General features: G+C 40.4%; 3 protein-coding genes and 1 long non-coding RNA gene across 11 annotated transcripts; 2 read left to right on the top strand and 2 right to left on the bottom strand.

Moving 5' to 3' along the window:
* The first annotated feature begins 155 nt into the window (after positions 1–155).
* ackr4a (atypical chemokine receptor 4a) lies at positions 156–6,150 on the top strand. 6 transcript variants are annotated; one of them, XM_053438401.1, is made up of 3 exons: positions 167–273; positions 1,009–1,164; positions 2,179–6,150. In XM_053438401.1, exons 2-3 carry the CDS (start codon positions 1,069–1,071, stop codon positions 3,298–3,300), a joined length of 1,218 nt encoding a protein of 405 aa, XP_053294376.1. In that variant the 5' UTR covers positions 167–273; positions 1,009–1,068; the 3' UTR covers positions 3,301–6,150. The 6 variants fall into 6 exon arrangements, with proteins under 6 accessions (XP_053294379.1, XP_053294382.1, XP_053294376.1 ...); XM_053438404.1 differs by lacking the exon at positions 1,009–1,164 and having other exon boundaries at positions 156–273; XM_053438407.1 differs by lacking the exon at positions 1,009–1,164 and having other exon boundaries at positions 166–259.
* On the bottom strand, positions 4,202–12,288 carry e2f5 (E2F transcription factor 5). Its single transcript, XM_053438408.1, has 8 exons — positions 12,023–12,288; positions 9,930–10,039; positions 9,552–9,713; positions 8,952–9,060; positions 8,211–8,532; positions 6,160–6,291; positions 5,954–5,992; positions 4,202–5,625 (listed from the first exon to the last, which is right to left on the bottom strand). Exons 1-8 carry the CDS (start codon positions 12,149–12,151, stop codon positions 5,549–5,551), a joined length of 1,080 nt encoding a protein of 359 aa, XP_053294383.1. The 5' UTR covers positions 12,152–12,288; the 3' UTR covers positions 4,202–5,548.
* On the top strand, positions 9,916–14,313 carry LOC128454841 (uncharacterized). The gene is made up of 3 exons (XR_008341650.1): positions 9,916–10,375; positions 13,401–13,499; positions 13,843–14,313. It is a non-coding gene; the product is annotated as an uncharacterized LOC128454841 (long non-coding RNA).
* On the bottom strand, positions 13,174–24,245 carry lrrcc1 (leucine rich repeat and coiled-coil centrosomal protein 1). Of its 3 annotated transcripts, XM_053438398.1 has the most exons (19): positions 23,943–24,245; positions 22,772–22,977; positions 22,550–22,615; positions 22,276–22,443; positions 21,379–21,545; positions 20,814–21,023; positions 20,410–20,612; positions 19,471–19,636; positions 18,703–18,851; positions 17,533–17,737; positions 17,137–17,276; positions 16,724–16,925; positions 15,914–16,099; positions 15,541–15,715; positions 14,988–15,151; positions 14,622–14,830; positions 14,188–14,325; positions 13,802–13,937; positions 13,174–13,433 (listed from the first exon to the last, which is right to left on the bottom strand). In XM_053438398.1, the coding sequence occupies exons 1-19, from the start codon at positions 23,984–23,986 to the stop codon at positions 13,323–13,325; spliced, it is 3,045 nt and encodes a 1,014-aa protein (XP_053294373.1). In that variant the 5' UTR covers positions 23,987–24,245; the 3' UTR covers positions 13,174–13,322. The 3 variants fall into 3 exon arrangements, with proteins under 3 accessions (XP_053294373.1, XP_053294375.1, XP_053294374.1); XM_053438400.1 differs by lacking the exon at positions 22,772–22,977; XM_053438399.1 differs by lacking the exons at positions 13,174–13,433; positions 13,802–13,937 and having other exon boundaries at positions 14,205–14,325; positions 14,529–14,830.
* Positions 24,246–26,820: the final 2,575 nt, after the last annotated feature.

Here is a 26,820-nt window from a genome sequence, read left to right as displayed (position 1 = left end):
TGAAATTAAGTTATAAATGGTATTAAGTGAAAACATTAAATGTAAGACCCTCAAAACTGTAGAGTACTTGATGAAGTGTTGATCGTGCATTAATCAGCGTTTCCACTGTAGCAGACAAAAAGCATAAAGCCAGCTTTCCTCACCTCCCGCCCACTCAGCTGATTCACTCCAGACGCAGCCTCTGCTGCAGAGACCCAATCCCGACACATAACAAAGTATTTGGTCTGTTGTGCATCGGGTAGACACACAGGACTGAGAGGTGAATGAAACACAGTGAGTATCAGACAGTACGTGCTGCTTCATCTTTCCTGCGGTTTGGTTTCAGGTTCGTTTTTAAATTCTGCTTTTGATTCCTGATGCTCCACCAACTCTTCAAGTACCTGCTTGTACGAACACTGGGATTTAACATAGAGAACACCGACTGTTTCTTTAATGTATATACTTTGTGTGTTTTACTGTTTATCAGGTGTATTTGAAAATACCTCATAATTCTGATGTACCCTTACACAAGTAAAAGTATTTCACAAATAGAGAGTGTAACAGCACATGTTGATATGTATGATGATACTATCATAAAAACATACTGCTTTACATTAAATATCACAGGATTATTGTTACTAATGCATTAAATTGTGTTACTCTCTGATTCATATTTTACACACAAACATTTGATGAGTTTATGAAATACGATTGAAATTGATTTCTCAACACAAAAGATCTAGCTACACCAGTAAATGTCTACTAACCCGCTTCATTAATAATAATCCGATAATCCAATAATCCAATAGTGGGACTGTTACTTTACATATATTCAAATCAATACAGTCATTGAAGATGTGCACTATTTTGTATGCTTTAATATGCGTCACGCTGCAGGGACTGCTGTATGGTGCCTTTTTTGATAAAGTAACGGAGGAATATAAAACTTGGTTTCATGCGGCCACAGATGAAGAAAGAATGCTAAATTATCAACAACTCATCTTCTCTACAATGAATTCATTTCTGCAGAGGACAAACGTCAGCAGGGGGATCTCCAGGGGAATCTGATAGTTTATACAAGTGGCCGTTATGGAATCTATCCTCCTCCACCCTTCACTACAGAGAGGCAGAACCAACACTTTATTTATCTCTGTGATGATGGTGCAACAGAGAGGAAGAGGGCAGGTCAGGACACACCACATGTTAACAGCTGATGTCCACTCTGATTTCATCAAGACACAATAATGAGACTACAACCGGACAAATAAATAAAGGTTGGCGTGGTTTACACAAGAGATAGGTTTTCCTTATCTGGAGCATCTCTAGTTAGAGCTCAGTGTGCAGAGGAAATCTTTATTGAAATGAGAATAATAAATACAGACACTCTCTACATCTACTATTGGCTTTACAGTAAATGATTAAGCTGTTGTACAAAGTGTCGTTCAAGCGGAATGATTAAAGAAACAGTCAAATGAGAAATACATTTTCCATCTGTGGCCAACTTTGTCTTCTCTGTTCCTGTTAAAGAAAAAAGTTTCTGATGACTAATCTTAAATTTGGTTTCAGTTTGATGAAAGTGTCCACATGAGTGTTTAGGGTGATGAGCTGTAGACCACATGATTCATATGTGGTTATAGCTCTACTGTTAATCCTGCAGTTACCTCAGACAAGCTGCCGAAATGTTCTTATTCTGTTGTGTTACGTAGATGTAGCAGTTTGCTGCAAATTAAAATGCTTTTAGTTCCCGGACTATGAACTCCTCGCCTCTGAAGTCCCAGCGTGACGTGATCTGCTTTTCAGACTTGGCCAAAAACACAAGTTTTGATTGAACGGCATTCAAATTTATGAATTGATCCACATGACATATTGAAAAAGCATCAATTTCAGTATAGTTCAATGTCAGTGAGATTTCGAATGAGGTTTTCATTTATCTGGAACAGAACCTGGAAGTTCTGGTTTCATGATGGTTTGGTCCAAAGCCAAACACGATCTAGTGCGGATAGTTGGCAGAGCACTAAGAGGCGTGGAGAATCTTACTTTTATTCACTTAATCCCAGCAACATTTTTCACTTCACCTTCACTCTGCCTCTGGTTAACCGAGTACTAACTTATTTTTCTCCAAAGTTACTCGACACGTGTGGCACGAGGAGAGCTATAAAGACGAGTAATCCAAAATGTCTTCCCTCAAAACTTCATCAGATTAGCATGGATAATCCAGTGGGCGATGACTACGACTACCATGACAACAGCAGCTTCAACTTCAGCTACGATGACTACCCCACCATATGCGAGAAGGCGGACATCCGATCCTTTGCCGGCTACTTCCTCCCCATCATGTACGCCATGTGCCTGCTGGTGGGACTGGCGGGAAACGGCTTAGTGGTGATCGTGTACGCCTACCACAAACGCCTGAGGACCACCATGGATGCGTTCCTGACCCACCTGGCTGTGGCCGACCTGCTCCTGCTCTTCATGCTGCCGTTCTGGGCCGCTGACGCCCAGAGGGGCTGGGAGCTCGGGTCGGTCGTGTGTAAGGTCGTGTCGGCCTGCTACACGGTCAACTTCACCTGCTGTATGCTGCTGCTGGCCTGCATCAGCCTGGACCGCCACTTGGCTCTAGCCAGGGCGCAGGGGAAGGACCGAGGAAGCTGGCTGCAGAGGATGTTTTGCAGGAGACACTGTTCCAAGGTGTGTGTCGTCGTCTGGACAGCCGCTTTCATGCTCGGCCTTCCTGATTTAATTCTCTCCGAGGTGAGGTGGGGCTCTAATCGGAACGTCTGCCTGGCAGTCTACCCTCCGTCTATGGGCGTAGGAGGTAAAGCTGCCCTGGAGATAGCAGAGGTGCTGCTGGGCTTCCTGGTTCCCCTCTTGGTCATGCTGGTCTGTTACTGGAGCATGGCCCGAGCGCTGAAGGGTCTCCCTGTAGAAAGCAGAGGCAAGAAGTGGAAAGCTCTGCGTGTTCTTCTGATAGTGGTGGGAGTGTTTGTGGTCACACAGCTGCCTTACAATGTGGTGAAAGTCTATCGGATGATGGACACGGTCTTCGCTCTGGTGACCCACTGCGGGACAAGTAAAGTGCTGGATAAGGCGGCTCAGGTGACGAAGAGCCTGGCCCTCACTCACTGCTGCCTCAACCCCATCCTCTACACCTTCGTGGGCTCGTCCTTCAGGCAGCACCTGACCAAACTGGCAAAGAGGTTTGGTGAGGGGAGAAGAAAGAGGAGGACGAGGAGAAACGACGTGTCTGCAGAGGGGGAAGCGATGGAGATGTCCTTCAACTCCCACAGTGCATCTCAAGCAACAAACACTTTCTCAATATGAGTTACTAGTGTGCAACAATGAACATCTTCACATGGATCACATATTTAGTATAAGTAGCATAAGAGCGGATTCAGTTACTGTGTACAAAACAGCAGCATTGGAAACATGTAAAACCCATTAAGTACAAAACTGTATATCCCTCGCTGTCAAAAATAAGAGGTTGGTATTTTAAATGTATCTGCTGTATTAATGTATAGCTTCAAGCAACTATATTTGTTTCTGTCAAGTGATTAACAAATGAAAAACACATTTGTCTTTAATGTTTGTTTGGACTGTTTTTAATTATCTTTTTAGTCTAAAGAATCAGAAATATTCCTGGCTGGATGCTTTACATGCAAATTGTGTTTATTTTGTAATGATCCTGTTTTTTGTCCAGAATTATTATAAAATACTCTGGATATCAGTATTCACATTCAATTCAATGTATGTGACCTGTGTACTCGTGAGCGCATACACTACCTAAGTATTCAAGACTGGAAGTGAGGGTGTCAGGACAGGACTTTTGATTCCACGCCACAGACACGAAACTGTTTAGTTCCACTTTTCTTTAAACTAAGGCCCCGGATCTCTTCGCTTAGACCATGACTTCCAGGAAATGAGAATAAATCGAAACCCTGTGGGATTCCATTCCCTCTCATGTGGTTAAGTCCCAATTTAGTTGCTTCCTGGATTCCTGAAGCTTCCCTTCTGAATATTTGAAAACACATGTACACCTCACATTTTCCTATGAGCAGACAGCCAAACTCCACAAGAGAGTGAAAAACCACCTATTTGTGAAGCGATGATTAAACCACTAACATATTGTATTTTCATTGATGCAAATCTTGTTAGATCATTACAGATGTTTTCCTTTAACACTAATGATGTTGTTCTTTTCCAAACCAGTTTAAAAATCCACTTGTTTAAAATCTCTAATTGTAAATTCAACATAAATACCAGCTACATAGTTTAATGAGTGTGTTTTATAATCCAAGTATTAGATGCACTGTTTTGGTGTTTGTTATGTCTGTCACCGGGATGGAAAAGATTAAGTGATTCTCAAAGTCATGCTCTGGCATGTGCATCATCTCATGTGGAAACCATTTCACTGAGGTTTACCATCTGCTACACTTTGTGTTTCAAGGGTCTAAAATAACAAAACAGAAACCATGTTGAAATGACTCCTTCCTCCTTTCCAAATCAGACGATGATAATTACTTGTGAGAAAAGAAAAGTTCTTGCGTTGAGATTGAATACATTTATTGAAAATGTGCAAAGAAACGACAAAATCGCAACAAAAACATGGCTTCTTGACTTAAAAAATATATATAAATATTCAAAAAGCCACCTAAGGCTTGTAATATTTATTGTGTGTGATAAGAAACATGGATAATTAACTTTCTAAATTACAATTAAGGCAGTCAACCAGCTTCAGTTTCAAATTAGAACAAAGAATTGTATTTTCTTAAATTAAGTAAAAAAAGTAAATATACATAAATGTAAAATAATCTCAAGATTATTTTAAAACAAAAAAACTCAGAGGCCTAGATTGGCAGTGACACAATAGAAAAGAAAACTTTCTGGCATTTTTCACAAGAACAAGGTTACAAAAAGTAACCAAAACTTTAAGTCCTTAAATACAATATGACATAACTATAAATCTGTTAACACGGTTTGGTTTCCTTGAAAACAAACATACTTACCCTGAACTAGATCATCAACCCTGTATCCAACATTCGAAAAAAGCCAATACTGAATACATGTTTTTGTAAAAATCCTCTGGCGATTAACACTGTCACAGTCACAAATGTGGATAAACTGCAGGAAATAAATGTGTCTTCAATTCTCTTTTCAATGGATGTGGAAAAATACAAACTTCACATGGAAAAGAATCAGTAGGATGCTACAGGGTCTGTCCTGGTTTCTTCCAGTAAGGCACTAACTTTCCCTGTGGAATGTTGGAACTGAACCACATGGTAAAACTTTTAAGGACTGCTTTCGACATAGGGAATCTTGGCTCAGTAAATATATATTAAGTTCTTCTCATTCAGGCACTTTGTATATGTTGACTGTAGGCAGTGTTGTAAATTGAAATATTCTGGTGCTCAGCTGTGAACTCTTATCTGTGCAGTATGCATATTTTTTTTTTTTTTAAACATAACAATGATGTTAAAGTAACAGCTATGCAACTATAACAAAAATGGGGGAAGGTGTGTTTGAAGTGACTTTTCGGATTGTATAAGCTCACAGGAGAGTCCAATATCAGCCGTCAGTAATTTAGGATCTGCATGTCGAACAGGTCACACACGCCCTCGCTGTCGTCCAGATTGAAGCTGTAGTCCATTCCTGTGTGAGGAGAGAAATAAATGAGACAGATATAGAGTCAAATGGATGATTAAGCACGATATGCATTGGGGTCGTGGATACAGTGTGATTGACAGGTAGCATGTTAAACAAACATGTTCACCTCCCCTGAAAATGTTAGATTTGCTGACTTTTAGTGGTTTAAATTTAAACTGCAGCTCCCATGAACGTCTCTGCCGAGCGTGGGAAACTAATGACAACCGATTTTGATTCTAATCAGACTGAGTCTCACGGCGGTGAAACTGGTTTGTTCACCAGGTTTCTAAACTTGAATAATAAGTACTATTATAATAATGATTGAGATTCTTACCATCAGCAGACAAGAGCTCATCAATCAGATCAACAGCAGCTACAAGAAAATAAAAATCAGCATGTTTTTATGTTTCACAGGAAGTTCTCTACCAAAGTATAAATATATTATTCTGTCTCGTCCTGAAGCTTAGAATCAAAAGGCCTGAGCCTCACTGCCTGATTCGATTACAGAATAAAGTCTGTTTCTGGTTCACATCCTCTTACTCTCTCTGTCGTCCTTCATGTGGTCTCCGGCAGCACTGAGCACCAGCAGGCTGTTCACATCCAGCACAGACTGGAACTCCGAGCCCGCCAGGTCCATCCGCTTCTGCTCCAACACTGCCACAGACTGACAGTCTGCAGGGAGCAGGCCAAGAGAATACTCAAATATACAGTAACAGTATCAGTGGAATCCTGCAACATTACAGGGTTCAACTATCTGGACCTAGAACCATTAGACGTGGACCGAAACACTAATGGTGAAGCTCTGGAGACCCTGAGAGGAGCAATTACATGATTAAAGGAAATAAGCTAATTTGAGTCAGATGAGGTGATGATACTGATCTCATTTCTGTTGGTTAGCTTGGCATTCAGACTCCAGGAAATAGTCGTGCACAAAACTCTTTATAACAGTTAAAACCAAAAAAATCATTGGCTATTTCTTTGCCAAGCCACTTACTGATCACACAATTTATGTCTGGTAGCAAATTGTGTTATTGAATAGTATAAAAAAATCCCTCCTGCGTTTCTGAAAGGACAGTCTGAGTTTCACATATGGGGATGTCTGTTGGCATGTTGATCACACAGGGTTAGAGCAGTACTGACTCATCCATTTCCTCGAAATTCTGGATCTGAATGAGTTAGTCATACGATTTTCTAGTCTTGATGGACACTCAGTGCTTTACAGCACAGTTTTTGACAGTCACACATATTCATAATGTGCATCTATGGGCAGCACTATGTTCTCCTATCAGGGGCAATTTAGGGTTCAGTATCTTAGCTTTTCCACAGCATCTACAACACTTCTCTTGTTCTGGAGTCAGTCGGTGTAGATTTGAGGAAAATTATGAATTTAAATGTTCAGGATATTCTGATAAAGTTCCAACATGGTTTTCTGTCCTGGCATTGTCACCATCCCTGCTGTGATACCCACACTGCATGCTGTCTCCTGATTATGTTTGTTAAGCAGATAAGAGATTTTTATCCCAGATTTTTCAAACTATATATACTTTATAATTCCATTTCACTAAAACAGGTTTTACCTTTGATCTATGGATCATTGTTTTTTGGGGGTCATTTAACTGCACTATAAAAATGTACTTTAGACATTTTAAACATGCTTTAAACATTCAGGCCATCATGACTGACAGTTTTATAGATACAAGCAGGAACTTCTTGTTTTTTTTTTAAGTTTCATGTTTCAACGTGACAGGGCGTTCTGACAGTTGACAGTGAGTCATACAAATAAATCAGGTTCTCATTATTCATTTCGTAATGCTGTCCTTTCCTCTTGTTCGTCAGCAGGCAGCTTAACAATGATTTAGTTTCAGTTATTGGACATGGGAGGGTTACTAAGAACAACACTGTTAAGAAAACTGTCTCTGATTTTAATTGCATTACTACAGAAAAAGTACAGTATTTTGTAAAACCTGGTAATAACAAAGATCAGCTGTAAAGCAATTAAAAAGCATCACAAACCACAGCCCCTATGATCATTATAATTCACTGTCAAAGTTTAGGGGATATTACCAGTGGTGCACTCTACACCAGTGTGGATTTCTCTCCATCATTTCTGATCTCATTTAACCGTAACACCCAGTGCACTCAGCCAGCGTCAATGTGGACATCCAACACCTCGTGTGATGTGAATCGGAACTTAAGGGATATTGACTCAATGAATTGTAGCGACAGGGAGTCCATTTAACATCTCCTCTCTAGTGCGGTTGAGGATGTTATCTCAGGCATGTCAGGACAGAGGAATTGTAACAGGAAAATGAAATGTCTTTCAGAGTATCTCTCCGTATGGGACACTAGTTATCAATGTGTAGAGAATTCGAGGTCTGTTAGTGCTGTTGTTAGATATACTGTGCAAACTGGACAGGTGAAATCCAAGCTGCTGAGGCTGTGGCTTGTTTTTGTTTTTTTTGTTATTTTGTTTAAACGTTTTGCACAAATATCAAGTTGTTTCAGATTATGTTCACCACAGTCTGAGTGAAGTCTCTAAATGTTAATAGAAGTTGAATGTGGTGCTCATAAATCAAAATCCCTGTTCTTACCCATGTGCGCATCAGGCGGGGTGGACAACATCGACAGCACTTCATGTTCTGGCAGCGCCATCTGGTGGTCTGAGCAGAGGGAGTCCTGGCTGCAGAAGGAGGAAGTGGTGGTGGAGCTGGAGTACATGGACGTGGAGAGGGAGAACCTCTGCAAGCTGGCGGGGGTGCTGGGTGGGGTCGGCATTGAACAGATGTCGTCGGTCGGCGGCACCGAGAACACCACAGGTATCGTGGAGTCTGAATCTTTGTTGATCAACATGACGTGGATGGGAGCCGAGTGGCTGCGTAGATTCACCTGGTACCTCTTCTGACCGCTCTGTCCCTGTGGAGCAGCAACATGGTGATAGAGTCACGATCGTTAGAGCAGCTTTAATATCTACTTTTATACACAGTGGGTCATTAGACTGTTTGCACATGATTCTGCAGGTTCCCTCAGCATTTTACGCCCAGTCCCATTGTCCAACCTCAAGGACTCACAGACTTTAAGGAAGGTTCCACATAAGTCCATTAGGGGTCAGGACTGTTCCACTCTGAAAACGTCAAGGGCATGAGGGCACTTTTGCACACTTTCTAAAGACTTTGCCAAAGGGAACTACCTACAGTTCATAGTGTTGTAGTACAAACTAACAGGCAAGGGTGAAAAACATGACTTCCTTGGCAGAGGTAACAGAAATAAGTATGGTTAAAAAATATGCTGGCGAGTTTTTGGTGAGGATTGAGAACTTTTGAAAAGTGACCAACCATTTCAGGTAATGGAACTTCCAGCTGCGTCCCAGCAGGAGCCACAACGGCAAGAAGAGTGTCGCCGCTGAAGGCTCTGCAGACGTCTTCATGTGTCACAAATTTGTAAGTGGAGAGGTGTTAAGGAAACAGGTCCAGGATTAATTATGGGAGGAGAAAGTGGGCAATAAACTGGAAAAACAAGACTGCACATTTGGGACGTTAGGATTAACCTGACTGCGCTTTCACAAGACACTGACAACAGCAATTATATCGCTAATCCTTCCTTGATAGCGTTTTCTCTGCTCAATACCTAAACAATGCTGAAAGGATTTAAAGGGGATTCTATTTCCCTATGAAACCAATAAATGGGACTCAAAGAGGAGTTGAATTACAAACTACTGAGGCTACAGAGTAGACCAAGTGACATTTCACTCAAATGTCGCTGAAGACACGGTGTCATTGACATTTTAAACACTTGATGGGATGAGTAAAACTGGAGGTTGCTTTTAGGTTATGTTACAATGTGAGAATTTGGGTGTTTTGATTTACCCTAAAACATGAAATAATAACTCAAAACTAGAGACTTTAACAAAAACTGAAATGTGAAGTAAAGGATATGTGCTGGTGATGGGAACGTGGTTCAGGTGTTTGATGTTTTCCTCCAGCCAGGCCTTCTGCTGGTCCAGCTCCTTCTCTTGGGCCTCGAGCTCAGAGATCTGCGACTTCAAAACCTTCACCTGCTCCAGCATCTCTTGAGTTTGGCTCCCTGTGTTCTCACCCCTGGACAAGAGGAAGATGAGACATCAACAGCAGTCAGCGACCAGGGTTTTAATATGCAGTTGTAGCAGGTCTAGAGGCATCGTTAGCAATGCGACTGATAAAATGGTAATATATCTTAATCTGATTGGACAGCAACATTTAACTTTAGCTTTAAAAAGTTCACATTCAGCAGTTACAAGACACTGATTGTACCATATAGAAAAACACATTTCAAACCTCCACTGGATAATGTTCTTGTTTTTCTTCTCAATCAGCCCCACACCTTCCAGGACATTTGTGATGTCGTATATCCTCCTCTTCTGCTTCACTGCCAAACTGTCTGCAGCCTGTTAATTCACACATAAAAGGTCTTACTCTGTGGAAGCTGGATGGGAATTCCTTTTGACAGGGTTCATCAGACACTTTAAACAGGCATTAGCATTAAAACACGACACAAGACTTCAGTGGAGCCAACAAATGAACGATTTGGCAAATTAAGCTGCACAGGCAGCAAATCAAAGCCTTGGCTGAAGAGGACATGGATACAATAGAGGATGAAGGAGGAGGGAAATGGTGTGAGGAGCCTGCTGGTTAAACGTTAGCCAGCTTTGGCGCGCAAGAAGAGAGGGAAAACTACTAATCACTGAGAAGGAAAGAGTGTACATTTGTAGAGGACACCTCAGGTAGGTCTGACAGAGAAGAATCCACCTGTCAAAATACTGAGAGCTGAGAGGTAAATGGTTTTCAAACCTTAGGATTTGAGCCAGAGGAAAACATTTATTTGGGAGAGGACAAGAAGGAAACTTTCAAGTTTGGGATGCGAATGATGATTAGTTCATTCATCAATGAATCTAATGATCAACTTCTCGATTGTTTAAAAGCATCAAAAAAAGTTTGACAAATCCAAACTGAAATCTTAAAATGTGTTGTTTTTTTGTGAGCAGCAGTCCGAACCCCACAGATACTCACATAAAGGAGAAGAGCAAAATCAATGGAGTCGAGTTGGAAAAGAAAATTGTGTTTTTTCACCCCTTATCATTTGACGTTTTAATTGACTGATTGTTGCAGCTCTAACTGATAGGACGTGTTAAAAGAGACTTATTTTTCGCTCTACTGGTTCCCAGTGTGGGCATCAGGACTTCCCAGAAGTCTCTCTGGTTAAATTCACAAATCCTCCACAAAATGATAAACCTTTAAGTGGAGGAGGTATTCAGCTTCTTTACATAAATAAAAGTGCCAATACATGAATGTAAAAACACGAATACAAACAAAGTCTTGCATGCAATACCAGTATTATCAGCATAATGTGCCCAACTTTTAAAAATCCAATACTTGTTAGAGAAAGAAATGTTACCTCTTACTTAGTGATATTATTACATCACCAATAGTGGCCGGATGATGTAGCCACAAGTGTTATGAGGTCAAAAGATTAATAACAGTCGATATCGATAATTATTAAGATAAATACCAAACTATTCTATCTTTTAAGTTTGGAAACATCTTCTTCTGAGTGGAGGTTGTGGTGAATTCTTCTTTAGAAATAGACAGACATTTACTAAACACCAGAAAATTTTACAAATCAATCATGAAAACCAATCATGTGCTAAACTTCCTCACCATGCTTGTACATTGAATAGTTGTCTATTTTGTTGGTCAGGTGGGGCCCAAGTAAATTTACTCTTTACTTGCCACAAAATATGTTTTTGGCTTGAGAATTTTACCCACAAGCTAAAATGTTGGAATCTACTGATTCACGCTCTGATATGACACTTTGTCTTTTAACGTAGAGTGTTGATGTGAAAGATAAACACAGCCGTCAGATAAATGGGGGTTTACTCTTGTGTGCAAGTATAAAACAGCAAAAAATGAAATACTAACATTCAAGTACCTTTAAACTGTACTTTAGATAGAGAGACAGACAGACAGAGACAGTTAGATTGTTTGATAGATTAGTTCACTGTAGTGAGATGAAAGTCTCGCCACCAGAACTACTACGAAGCTGTCACTAAAGAACTATGTGCTAATGGAGATATTGACAGTGTTAGTATTAGTACTGAGTGACTTTCTACCACTGAGTGTTAGTGAACCCCCAGAGGAGCAGCAGGAGCAGCAGGAGGAGCAGAAGGAGCAGCAGGAGGAGGCGGCCTGGCTAATGGCGGCTCGCTCCTCCACCTGTTAAAAAACAAATCACAGCACCTGACTGGTTGCGTTTGACCCTTTGTTCCCGGCGGGTGGTGCCTCGGAGTCAACACAATGAATTCCTCCTGAAAACAAAGACCCTGAACCCGCTGTGTGTGTCCCCACACCCCACCCCACCCCCGGTCACTGACCACTTTCAGGTCCAGGACGCCATCCTTCGCTTCCTGGAGCAGACCCACAAACTTCATCGTGAGGAGCCCCAAACTTTTCTCGTGTCGACTCGGTGTGGAGCGAACCGTGCCCGGCGCCTCGAACTCCATCTTCTTCTTCTTGTTCTTCTGTGAAGTCACACTTGTTTATTAATCCGCAGCTCGAGCTACGAGCATTTCTCCTTCTCCTTCTCCTCCTTCTTCGTCTCCTTCTCCTTCTCCTCCTTCTTCGTCTCCTTCTTCTCCTCCTCCTTGTTCTTCTTCTTCTGCACCTGCAGCTTTTTTAAATCGACGCACGTTACGTTGAGGTTACTGTTGTCACGGTAACCTCCGTCCACCAAGCGCACCCCTTCAGTGAAGCACCGCCTCGTCCAGGGTGTGACCCCGCCCTTCCCATTTTTTTTTCACACCCCTCGTTGCCAGCACAGATCAATCGCTCCCCAATCTGATTCTGTACGTGTCCACCCAAAAATATCAATAAATATAATAAAAAAAATAAGAAGTTAATTAGTATTCTATATTATACGAATAGGTCAAATTTATAAAATTAAAATAAATACAAAATATTCACCCCTTGTGGTAAATTCCCCAAAAATCTGACCTGAATATTTACTTTTCACATGTACAAGTCAAAAGGTACCACAATCAAATTCTAATATTACAGTCAAAATTATGGCCTCTTTAAAAAAATATATAAATTATTTCAGATATATGGGAAATGTAGATACTCGCCATATAGCAATCCATCATTACTGAATTAGATTCTGAGATCATTTTCAAATGCTTAACTTTCTTTAGTCAACATGTGTGATTAGCAAACAGTTATCCAGTCAAAGTTTACCTTAATGATTTATGTGTATTTTATAAATCTGTTCAAGGGCAGCACAACAAGCATTTACCCAGTATATCTAAATATTACAAAATAAAAATGTATATGTATATATTTCATTGTACAACTAATATCAAATAATAATCACAAGATTATAGTAAATTACCTCCTGCATTGTAAATTGATCACTAACTCATACTTTGCCTGTTGTCATCTATTCTCATTCGACTGTTGCAAAATTAAGACTCTTTGTAGATTTATTTCATACGTTTAGATTAATTAACACAAAAGCCAACACTTTGTAACAGAAATATGCTCAAGGGAAAATTTATTACATAAATCATGATATATCAAAACAAAATAACTTAGTATAAAAATAGATTTGTACATTTTAATACAAATTTAGCATTTTAATATATACATTTGTATAGCAGACACACAATATTTCATGGGTTAAAAGTCTTTCAGTACACTAGTGAGACGTTTAAGTTTCTCTTCCATGATTTTCTTTTCCGTCTCTGTCTCCTCCAGAAGCTGACGCATCTCCTGCTCCACTTCAAAGACCTGAGGAAGACATGGTCTTGATTAGAGGAAGAAGATTGACTGTACCCACATAGTTTACGTCACAGGGTTTGCTCTAATTTGTTTTCTCAATCAAGAAAGTCAAGTACCACTTAATGAGAATGTCCAGGGAGGTTAATGTTTCCCATTATGCAATTGAATTAAATGTTAAATTGTTCACCCATTATATATTACGACTATTTTAATTAGGGTGGTACAATATTTACTGCAGGCAGATTAATCCTTATTCATCGTAGAGTGAAGGCTTTTGTTCATGTTTTTATAAATTATCGATCTGGCACAGAGCAGCAGTTCTGTCGACCAACTTAGAGGAAAACCGGGCATTTCTGTAAAAACTGTGTATATTTCACCTTCTGATTGGCTTGTTCTATTTGTTGCTGCTTTTCAGTAGCCTGTCGTACAAGCTCAGCTTGATGGGCAGCCTGGACAGACTCCAGTTGTTGCCGGAAAGCATCGTCCACACAGTGCAACTTCTCCACAGCGGTTCTGCAAGGAAGACAGCAACAATTTAAAATGCAAAACAATTAGATTGTGTCCTTACTGCCTTGAGTAAAATAAGGTTTTTAGGGGGTGGATGGACCCACCAATGAAACAATGACATAAATCTAAACTCGTATTCAATGTCATATCATATGTTTTTGTCTCAAGGGGATTAAAACCCCTCAATCATGATTTGAAGTCTCTGAATAGCAGAAGGAAAAAACGGTTAAGATAGATTTTCCTCTGGTAAGTGTACCTGTGTGCTTCTGTTGCTTGATCTCTTTCCTCAAGCAGCAAGCTTTCCTTGGAATCAAAGTTGTCCTTCATGCGCTTAACCTGGCTCTCCAACCGAGTGAGCAGGTCTGCCTTCTCCTGCCACTTCTCACTGGAATCTCTAATAAAAAAGAGAGAAAACAAAGAAGAAAATGTATTGATATTTGAAAAAGTGGTTGCAACATTAATGTTAGATCAGCAGCAACAGCAGCAGCAGTCTTAAAATATGACATTTAATTTCACTTTTAATGTGGTGTTTTCAAAAACCTTTTAAAAAAGTGTACACTGATTACAACTAGTAGGAGATTAATAAGTAGAATGCACCTTTAACCTGTTTGTCTCATTTAATCTTCTACACATAATCCTCATGAGAGCTCCTCTGTGCTTGGCATGGTGCGTTTGTGATGGGGTCCTTGCCTGTAAACTCTTTTGACGTCCTCGAGCTCTGCCTCTTTGTCCCCCAGCTGCTGTTTCAGCTCCTCCTTACGCAGGCTGAGATGTTCCAGACGCTCTCTCAGCTCAGCCTGCCGAGCTGCCTCCTCCTCCTGCTGCTGCTTGAGCCTCTTCTGGTTCTGGACTGCCTCCTCACGCAGCCTACGGATCTGATCGTCACGCTCCTGCAAAGCCTAAACAGCAGGGGGATTTGGGGGAGAATAAGAAAGACGAAAAGAGATCAACAAATATATATGCAAATCACATTTTAAACATACATCAACTCCTATACAATGCTGACAGTAAAGTGCATAAAAGTTTGAAAGTTTGAAGAAGTGAAGGGAGTACTACCTCTTTGAGTTTGCGGATGGTCTCTGTCTGGTCATCAATGATTTTGGTCTTGATTTTGAGGGCATCATTGTCTCCTTCGTTCTGTTTCTTCTGCGTGTTGAGCTCAGTGCTCAGCACTTCGATCCTGGCCTCCAGGCGCCCACGATCCTGAGCTAAAGACGATCCTATCAAAGACATGCACATGGAAATGTAAATCAGATCATGTCTTTAATGATAACACAAACTGTACAATAACGTTTATTCCTTAATCATTATTCTTTACCTAATTTTACTATTCAATGTTTTTTTTTAAAATCTCTAATATGTACTAAAACGACATATGTATGTATGTCCCCCAAATATCCACTAGATAGCAGGCTTTACTTGAAACAGGATAAATAAAAATCCGTTTCTACAGTATTTAGCCCCGCAAAAAAGACCATAATTTACAATCAATAATAATTCACAGGCCAACACATCACGGAGTAATATCCACTCTTTCAGACTATATGAACAAGTTAGACATAGTACAGCTACTTCAGAGTGGACAATTGTCCTTCTGGACGTCTCAAACCTTGCAGAGCGAGCTCCTGGCCCCAGATCCGCCTCTCTGCCCTCAGGCCATCTATCACTGACTCCTGAGCTGTGAGCTGAGAGATAAGCCGTGCTTTGTCTTTCTTGAGCAACTCGAGCTGCAGGCCGAGACGCCGATCCTGCTCCACTTCTGCTTCCAAGGAATGCAGACGACTCTGGCAAAGGGACGGACAGAGAGACAATATTAATGATCGGATGCCCCCTATCAAGGCTGACAGATGGGAAGGCAGCTGGATGATTCAGTATTCATTGTTTAGTCAGTGACTAATGCTCAGGACTGGTCATCTCCACTCTCTCAAACCTGAATCAGGTGACATGATTTCAATTTGGCTGGAGTGCAGGAGAAGTTGTACCTTCAGATCAGTGACAGCATCTCTCTTGGCTTTGATGAGCTCAGAGATGCGGCTCTTTTGCTCCTTGACCATGGCTGTGAGCTCCTGCACCAAAGAGGCGGACTTCTTCTCCCTTTGCTGGGACTGGGCGAGGGTCGCCTTGAGCTCCATCAGCTCCGCAGCCATCTGATCACAAGCCTCCTTCACCTACAGAAGCAGAGTGTTGCTGAATGTTAATGAGACATCTACAAGTTAAACAGAGTGAAGCCTCTTTGCTGCATGCACTACCTGACTTGACAATTTTATCGATCAATGTCACCGCTGAGGTCTCACGGAAAAGGCTTCAACGTTACAGATTTACAGAAAGCAATCTTTTAAAGGGTTTCACGAGTGAAGGTTTGGGAGGCAATCTGTTTCTCAATCTGAATTTTCTCACTAGTGAAACGTTTGAACTTGACCTGGAAACCTGTGCAAGCAGTTGTAACCGAGAATAAGATTAGATTTTGTACAGAGGCTGAAATTTAAATTGGTAACCATAACATGAAAGTACAGATCGATTTAAAGCCAACGCCTTTGTCTGGCTGTCTTTGTATCACTATCTTCCTGTGGCAATCACTGACTGCTTGTCTAGAGTCAAATGATCCTAATTCAATCTCAGCTCTCTCCATGGGCCTCAAAGAAATCTATTGTGTTTATTGAGATTGGGGTCAGTTCCAGTTCAACACTTCACTTTTATTCGGATGTAGCAATCTGTTATCAGTGAGACTGTGCAGAGAATAGAATGTAAAATCACAGGCCATCTGTATGGCTGTTCTCCCTCTTTTAGCTGACCTCAGAGAAGCGAGCAGCCTCGATGGTTAGTGCCATGCGGAACTCGTCCTCCAGAGCAGCGTACTGTTTCCTGCCATCCGCCAGTTTCTCCTGCAGCTCAGCCTCCTTGTGAGCAAGTCTCTGTTCCATCAATGCTGCTTCTTTTGCCACCGCTTCACGGAAATCTGCCCCGCCAGGCTGCAGCCGCAACTCCAGCTGTTTTCTGTAGAAAACATGCCAGATAGGTCCACCTGATTAACAACAGGGATGTTTACCACTAACAGGAAGTCTTTAATTTGTAAGTAATAAAATGGAATTTAAATTTTAATGGGTTTTTACAATGGGAAAGTGTTTCCATAAAGAGTTTATATAATGAATGATTGGACAAAAATGTTCCTTCAGTAATGAGTCTAACATCCTCATAACAGATGTACCTGTGCTCTTGTTCCCTGGCTGCGAGCAGCTCATGCAGCTGCTGCAGTTTGTCTTTGTGCTGGCGTACAGAGACTCTGTGAATGTCCAGCTCTCTCTTCAGAGCTGCTGCCTTGTTTACCAGCTCCTGGTGCTGCTTCATCTGTGAAAAGTCAGCATGAGTTCTATTTTACCAGCATGTCGCACTGAGTGACTCTCTCTGCTGAGATCTAAATCAGTCCGAACACTAAAATACTGCACAAGTATAATCAAATTTAATAGTGACAGGTATTTAACAGGTTCACCAGGAAACAAAATGAGAGGAGTTTGCATTTCTAGAGTCATTTGAGTGAATGTACACCACCTGTGCCAGAAAAGCGAAAGAAGTGTTGTCTGCAATGCTAAACCTGCTAAAGTACCTCTTCAGCCTGCTGGCGAGCCCTGAGTGCCTCTCCGTGGGAGATGCTTTCCTCCAGTCGCTGCAGTGCAGTTTTGTGTTGCTCTTCACTGCCGCGGGCCTTCTCCAGCTGCTGGGTTAGGGACTGACACCTCCCCTGCAGCTCCTCAACACGAGTCTGCAGCTCAGAGTGCCCCGAACGCTCCTTCAGCAACATTTCCTTCAGTCTGGGTGGGAGGAAAACCACGATAAGGAGGTGTAAGAGATGCGGGAGTAATACCCTGAATGTCTCTGAAGAACTCCGATACTACAGCAGAGTCAAATCTAGTTAATCTGATCTCAAGGAAGAGGAAATGAAAATATAGTAGGAATGGAAGATATTTTACAAAAGGTCAGTTTGGTGGAAAGTAATAACACAGTACAGGTAACAGCCATTATAACTGTAGGACCACCTCATATACATTAGCACCCTTTAAATGGCATGATTAGTAATTTCTCTGAAATCTGTCTCCTGATGAGCGAGGGAAACAACAGTAACAGCCGTGTTTAGTATCATTAGAAAGTGACTGCAAAGATTGATTCATGAAAAGCTGCTGACATATGCTTGTCACCAGGCTTCTAATTACAAGCATAATGCAGATTGATCGAAGGAGGATGCTGTAAAGACGAGGATTGTGCAGACAATAGTTACACCTGGCTCTCAGGATGGGTCTGTGCAGTGTAGAAAGAGAGGATAGAGATAGGAATATTCAATTATGGACCATAATAGCTTCTGGAATTTAAATATGAAGTATATAAGCTGGATGGGTTCTTAGGTTAATGATCTTTTTTTTTATACTGGATAGCTTTATTACCACACAGACCTGCAGGCATACTCAAAGGTTTTTAGTGTGATGGAGTCAATATGTGTGCTTGATTTCATAAGAGGCTATGGGACAATGAAAGTGGCTCATTTTAATAGTGGGATGGATACTCATTGTTCGAGAATGAGAAAGGCAGCAGGGCCTGGTCTCAGGAGAACCAGAACAAAAGATCAAGTGGGTAGAAATGGATGAGAATCCATTATGCAGTTGACAACTAAAATCCACAGAGAGGTTCAATTATCCCTTTTCTTCAAATCCGCTTTAGAGACGCTGTGTGGAAGTTTGTGTGCCAAGTGTATACATATACAATAATGTTTTTCTCCTCTTACCGGTCTGTGGTGTGCACGGCCATGCACTGCAGGTCTTTCTCCTCGCTGACCTTTGTCTGCAGGCACTTCAGCTCCTCTGTTAACTTCCTCACAGCCTGCTCGGCTTTCCAACGCCTCTCTCGCTCCTGGTCCCGCTCCTCGACAATGGTCTGAGCCACATGCAGACAAAAATACACACTGGGTTAAAAATACACAAAACCAATGCCATCCCTTTGGCAACTAAAAAAGTAGATTTCAATCACATCTCAACTTATTTATTTGTTGTCCTATGAACTGAAAAAAAAGGTTATTTTCCAGCTTTTAGGTAATCGAAACATTAGAACGTGAGATTTATTGATAGTAAAATAATTATTAGCTGTACAGCTGGATACACATATTCTAGTTTGTACTGAGTTTTAATGATTGAACTGTTTAATGTTGTTTTGTTACAAAATTTCACATGAGTGTAAGTCATGCATGACCTATGAGTCATAGATTTGATGTGACAAATGTTGAGAATTCAAATATATTTGTTTCTCATATTCTTGTCTGTTTTACAGTTATTAGCTGGAAGTGGTATCTCTTATCCTGCTTCTATGTGTTTGGTATTGTGGAAGTCAGCTTAAAAAGAAATACAAACAAAAGTAGCTTTTACAGACACACTGGGATAAAAACAGCAGATACTACTGCTCTATTCCCTTCTAGTAAGGGGCAATAACCTTTTTCATAAAACACTCAATAAAAACAGAAGCTGCTGTTCAATTTGAAGGTGACCTATCCATCCTGTACCCTGTAGGTTTCCTGCTCCTCAGTGGACTTGGTTCTCACACTGCCCGAGGCCTTGGCAGCTCTCAAAGGTTTGCTCCTTGTTGACCCTGCTGCGTCTGTGTCGCTGGTCTTCCTCGGAGGCAGCGCAGCCGACTTTGAGCTCTTCTGTTTCGGATTCTCCTGATCGCTGCGCACAGAACAAATCACAGGCATTGAACCAGCTGCAAAATCGATTATAAACAGCCGTCGGGCCAACACCTGGTTCAATAAAGGTCAAACTGGACGACTTGTTCAATATTATAGGTAAGAAAAGTTTGACCAACTTTGAATTTGGAACTATCATTTTAAAATCACCTTGCTTTTGACTGGGACAGTTGGGAACTTGCTTATGTAAAATTACTGAATCTTAAGCACATGTCATCAGTGGCTGATGAAGTAAGATGAGGTTGTTAATCGTAGAAGCGCGGTCGTTAATCATGGCAGTGAGATGACAGTTGAAATTTCCAACATAGAGGAGGAAAGTTTACTACATTGTTCAGAGAGGAAAATGTATCATCCCCCTTCAGCTGAGAGGTAAGATGATTTCCCTTCATCATCAAGATACCTGATGATATTAACTTTATGCATAATGTACAAAATGGAAATATGGATTGCAGCATAATGTGTTAGATTATTATCGATGCCCGGCTTTGTCATTATTATTTAATAAACACCTCTGTGTCAGCATCTTTGGTGAGTATATGAATGTGATATCATTACTGAGAGGTACACTCCCTGATTTTGTTAGTGTCTAATAAACCTTTAAACAGAGAGTAAAAAACAGAGCAAGTTCTATCAAATTTTTTGCTCTGTGGGGGCGGCAGTTAAATATTAAAACAAAATCAGGGAGAAGAAATGAGAACATGATGACCTGACAGCTGAAACACAGTTTGGTGCAGAGCTGTGCGAGCAGAGACTTACCCGTCGGATCTCCTGCTCGTCTTCTCATGGCTGGTTGTCCTCCTCGTTGGTATGCTGTTACGATGTTTGGGGATTCTGGTGCGCCTCCTGTTCTCCTTCCCGCTGTCACACTCACTCTCCGAAGTGCGGTCTATGTCCCTCTTGGCTTTTCGTGACGGCACCACGGGATGAGTGGAGCCAGCGGATTTTTGACCTGTAGGCACCTGATCGGTAAACAATGCAGAAATACTTGTGTAAGGGGATAAAATAAAATATCTGACAGATGACATCTTTAGATAAATACAAAGGGGATATTTGATAGCCACAGCAGCATCATAAACTGGAATATAAAGCAGTAACTATCATACCAGACACAAATACTTCATAATAAATGACTCAGGCTTTCGGTAGGGTTGAATAAGCACCTGCTGGATGAGCTGGGACACCTGGTGTTCCAGTTTCCTGATGCGTTGTTCATTAACGGGGTCAGACACATCAGTGGAGGGAACTTTGTGGAAGCTCTGGCAAACCGGTTGTGCAGCTGGATCGGTGACTTCTTCAGATGCAGACCGCTGATGAAACTGGGTCAGCACCTTGTCAATGTGTGGTGTGGTCAGAGGGACATCCCCTTTACGCTGCAATGGACAAAACAATTAGTTTTTTTACCCATGATTAAAGAAACAGTCTTAAATCAAAGTAACTACCATGCCTATGTTAATCTCCACTCCAGCTAATTTTGCATAAGAGAAAAATTATGGAAATTACCATCTGGTGTAATCAATGTATGTCTTCATTAAAATGTTCAGAATCCCAAACTTTTGCTATTCTGGTATTAATCCCCTAGATCCCAGTATATTCAAGCAAGTCAGCTAATTTTCAAGCGTATACTCATTCAGTAAAATGACACTTATTTTGGTCTGTTAGCACTTTCAGTAGGGGAGAGGTGTCGATAATGAAAGATAAAGAAAAGTTCAAGGTCTTTAAAATTACATTTTCATTGTGACTTGTATCTGAGGAAAGCAGGAGGTCCGAATAGTCCTCGAGACCGGGGATATCACAGACACTGCCTGGACCTAGATCTACCGGGTTTCCCTGTAGGTCCTTTCCATCCAGAACAGAGATCTGTGGCAATGACTGCATGATGATCTCCCTATAACCTGCAACATGACAGACATTTTGAAATCTGATCAGAAAGTTTAGCCATAAACTCCATTATTATTGCTGCAATGAAGGTGATGTTTTCACTTAAGTGGTTTGTTTGCTTGTTTGTTGTTAGCAGGAAATCTTTATAACTTTATATCACTTTCCTTAACATTGCAAAACATTTCTTGTCTGTTCTCAAGAAATTATAGATCTTTATTTAAGAACAAAGAAAAAAACCCATATTTATGGTGTTGAGATTAATGAGTTTGTCTAGATCTTCTCCCTTGTATTATTCTATTATAAGATTGAGAATTCTGTGGAAGGTATTTATCTAGTTCATTATTATCACGCCAGTGGTTTATGGCTTGATTAAAATGTCAGGTGTTGTGTTACATATAAAAAATTATCTATATCTAAATGAATAACCTCTCTTCTTCGTATGCTCTATTGATGCAGCTCATTTAATGAGAACTAAGTGCAAATAACATTATGCCTACACATACTGACAGCTAGACTTCAAAATCTAGCAGCTGTCCTCTGTGCTAATGTTTACATGAACACACACAATTCAATCAAGAATCATTCAAATCTTTGAACCATGAACCATGTAGTGTTAATTTTTGTTAATTTTGTATATCAGCTCATGATCCAACACAATATATCTGTAGATGGCAGATTTATAGTTAATATATCGATAATAGAATTTTTTCAACTGTATTTCACAATGAAATGTTCATGCCCTACCTGGTGATCTGCACACAGGGTTGCCTTTGCCATCCTGGCTTAACGTCACCTCTCTTAAGCTTTGCAATCCCAGCAGGCACTGCAGCAGGTGATCAATGTGGTCCAGGTGGTTGCTATGGAGACCGAGGAAATTCAGCTTGTACTCTGTACCATGAAGGTACAGCAACCCTAATGAGAAGAGCAGGAATAAACAGCGTTGATATGTCATTCACTTGGTCATTTTTTTCATTTGAATGCAGAAAGGAAAAATCAGTTCGGTCTGTATTGAACTCACCCGTGAGGTTATTTATCTGATTGTAGGACAAGTTTAATCTTGTTAGGTTCACAAGGCCGTTCAGTCCTGAGGAACAGGGAGGGGATATTAACACCTGAGTGATTTTACATGTCATATAGCTGTTGCAGCAACTATAGAGTAAACACAAGAGCCAGTAATGAAGAATAATGACTTGAAGCTGAAACGTTAATTGTCCGGCTAAAACTGAGACTAAAGACTCACCTTCAACCTTCGCGATTAAGTTACAGGATAAATTTAATGTCCTGAGGGAAGTGAGGGAACTTAAACCCTCGATCTTAGAAATGCAATTGGAAGAAAGGTCTAAGTGCCGCAGATGCCAAGCTGAGGTAAGGCCCTCGATCCTCGGGATGTGATTACAGTGCAGATTGAGGGATGTTACTGTGGGACTCAGAGGGATATCCAGCAAGCTAGACAAAAGGCAAGAAAGTGATAGAACAGATTCGGCATTACAGAAAAAAATGTTTAATCACTTATTACAACCATTTTTTCTGCAAGTAAACTTTGTAGGGTGACAACCAACAATTACCCACTAAACAACTTTAACTATTTGTTAATTGTTTAGGCTATTAGCGTTATCAACCATTGTGCAACATGCCTATCACAGCTAAAACCATTATCAAATGTAAACATCATTTTGCACAGCATGTTTGTATTTATCCTGATCTAAAGGATAAGGATGTAATAGTTATAAAGGAAGGATAAATAAAGTATAGGACAAATGAAGAATAAGGGATGAATAAAGAGAGTATTTTAATTATCTCCTAATGCTTAACTTCCCTTCACAACAGTTCAGAGGAAAACGTTTATTTGTATTTCGATGTGTTTATCCCACGGCTGTAGTAACGTCTCGCTTTGAAGATTAAGATTTCATTCGGAAAACCTGGGATAATCTTACAAAACTGGGCAGGACGACGTGACCAGAAAATCACATCAAGATAAAAACGTTCTTATCAGTCGCATCCTACTACTTTAAATTCAAAGACTGGGTTTTGCTGCTGGGTGAATGTTGAGGGGTTAAAACCTTCTGTATGAGCAGAGAATAACTAACACGTTTTACAAATCTTATATGGATGAATTACACCTTCTCTCTGTATATGAATATGCAAATGTATGTATTAAGACCCTTTGTTATATTGCTATTGATGATAAATCCATTACGACAATTATTGTTATTACTTTATCTCTCTGCTCCATTAAACTAACAAGCAGTACATAAAACACTAGCTCACCTCTGACCAGCTACCGCATTTAAACACGTATTCATTCAAGTATAACTAGTACTGACTTATTGATAATACTTCTGTACTTTTTACGAAAGTACTTCACCACCTTTGTTCAAGCGTTGAACCATTAAAACCTCAGATATATGTACCTTGTTATTTGCTTGTCAATAAGACTCAGCTCCTTGTTTCCCATTACGACGACGTGAGCTTCTGTTATTTACCCGCAGGACGAAGCTAAATCCAAGCTAAGAAACTTAGCAGCCAAACTTCACTGTGGCCCGAGCTCCACGGAGGCTCACTCACTGTAACCCGCCTCCACACGACACGTACCGGGGCCGAAACAGCGAAACTACTGACGTGTTACACCATGTTTAGACTTAAGTTAAAACCATTTCTTCTGTAGCCTCCATCGAGTTGAACTAACCGCTTCGGGGATCACAACTTCCTGTTTACGTGACGTTGGGAACGGCAACATCCGGGACACTCGGTGACTCCGCCCACACTTCCTTAAAGTTGACATATGTATAAAGACAAGTTTAGAGATGGTGCTGAGGTCAAATGTCTCACTCTGTGTACCACCAGAGCTTTAAGGGGCTTTTACGTGTCCTGATATAATGGAGCAAAGTATTGGATTAGTATGTTTTTACCAGTGGTTGGTAACTGGTGGCTAGTGGGTCAAATCAGGCCCGACACTGGCAAGACAACTAGTTTTCTTCTTCATAGTTTCTATCAAAACAATCATCAAAATCATTTTTTTTTTCTACAAATCTTCCACAGAAATGTACCTCACATTGTGTCTGTTTTATGGTTATTCTGTGTCTTTCTTTTATGTCTTTTTAATAGAGAGATGGATATATAGATACATAGATAGAGTTACCTATTGAGTTTGCAGGCTTAAAGTAGATCCTCAAAGTTTATTCAATTAGCCGTTTTATTAGCTTTTCTGGAGCCTGCAACCACATCACATGATCTTAGTGAGGAGAGGAACCTGTCAAATGGACATTGAGAAGAAGTTGTTTCCTCCAAGGATGTTTTCAATGTCGAGGGTGAACCTCAAAGTTTATTTAAAAAAGAGCATACAATAAACACGTGTCAGATCCATCTTTAAGCAACTTTATTAATGTCAGATACTGAACATTGTGCAGTATGTTCATGTACAAACCATATAAAGCCTATTTTATCTAACATTTTTACAGATGAGTTTACCTCAGGCCAATAGTATTAATCATTACTCTGTCTGAATCTGTCTCTAAGCACCTATATTTAACTGATATTGATTTTTGTGTTTATCTGAATCAAAAGTAATCTTATTGCTAAAGCACATCATGATTAAAACCCAGTATTCCTGTTCACCACATCATTATACTCTTGTTTCAATTCAAGTAGCAGCTGCGTCCCTCATTTGTACAACCCCCCCCCCCCCCCCCCCCCCATGTCCTCTGCATCGACTCCACAGTCTGAAAATGTGTTAAATGCAGTCGTTGTTGGCTTTTGTACAAACAACATGCTGCATGTGAATTGTAAGCACAAAAACACAAAAGTAAAAAGACGTTACATGCATTTATTACAAAACAACCATCAAATCCTTGATCTTCAATTAAATTGCTTTCTATGTTCAGTAATTTTCACTTACAAATACAAAACCTTGAGGGAAGGTTCATACAAATCCTTCAACCTTGACAATTTTGTAATATTATTGATGATATTAAATTGCATATGACTCTGTAGGAAACCACACACTATGATCTTTAGTAGTATACACAGTATGTTTGATGTCCTAACGTGAATAGAATAGTGCTTATATATAATCAATAAGGTCACTTGGCCTCTGTTACAAATGAAATTAACTTCTGCATGTGGACACAAACAGCAGGAGAGGAATGTAATAAATCTCTTCACAAATATTTGGTGATGCAAATATATGGTCGATTTTATTCACTGGATTGTGTTTGAAAAAGATAAATAGAACAAATGTTGGAGTGAAATAAATGCGTCAACTTAAACCATGTAAAAGATAATGAAGATGGACGATTATTCAATAATTAATATTTCTCTTTATATGTGATCTTTCCCTAAAGTATAATTAATAAATATTTTTAATTTCAATCTACCTGTGACTACTAGACCTGTGAGACAATGCCTTCAGTGAATAATGACGAATCACTGACTCATTATAAAGATCATGACGTCTATTATTTTCATAATTCATCCAGCATCTACACAGGCTGCTCATTGATTCAGTTCATCACACGCTGAACCTCGTCCATATTAGAGGAGCAGCATGACGGATCATTGTACTCAGTGGCTGCGGGCCAGTGATGATAGAACCAATTATACCTGCAACGCTGCTACTGGCCCTCCTTAACCTGTGCAAAATTATGATCTGGTGCTAATGAAGTGAATGAATTAGAAATACCATCTGTTGCTGCCTCGCCACCACTTACTGTATCTCCCATTGGCTGTAGGGCTCAAGGACACTGCATTAAACAAATAATAGATGAATATGCTCACACCCTTCTCATATAAGACTGATGTATATCAATGCTTCAATTAAACTTGAGTGGAGAATCTTTACATTTAACTTTTGTCCTTATTTTTACCTTGCTACTGTATGAAAACGCTTTGACTGTGGAGGAGGAAAAGTTATATACTAGTGTAAACCAGGCAGTGGAAAAGGAAGGCAGCAAATTTGCAATGATATTTCTCATGTTGTGCTAAATGAAGAGAGTACAGCTGTGCCACTGGCTCAGAGATACAACACTTAGGCATGGAAATTATGGAAACAACTAGAGTGGCTCTCGGTACAGTGCATACTTCCACCGAGGCTGGACAGTCCCCTAATGAAGCCGTATATAGGCCACTAGAGGGGGATTTGTAGTCCTCTAAACATGCCTGATTTCTTTCATCAAGATCCATGAATATTCTCTGAGAAATTAAGGGAAATGTTGCAATCTTAAAGAAATAATTAATTCCTGCATCCACCCCCTGAGCTTGAATTTAATGATGTTTCCCCCTGATCCATTATGC

This window comes from Pleuronectes platessa, chromosome 13 (assembly GCF_947347685.1).
Source record: "Pleuronectes platessa chromosome 13, fPlePla1.1, whole genome shotgun sequence".
Classification (NCBI taxonomy): domain Eukaryota; kingdom Metazoa; phylum Chordata; class Actinopteri; order Pleuronectiformes; family Pleuronectidae; genus Pleuronectes; species Pleuronectes platessa.
The sequence above is the reverse complement of the archived record's forward strand: the minus strand, read 5'-3'. Positions and strand labels throughout refer to the sequence as shown.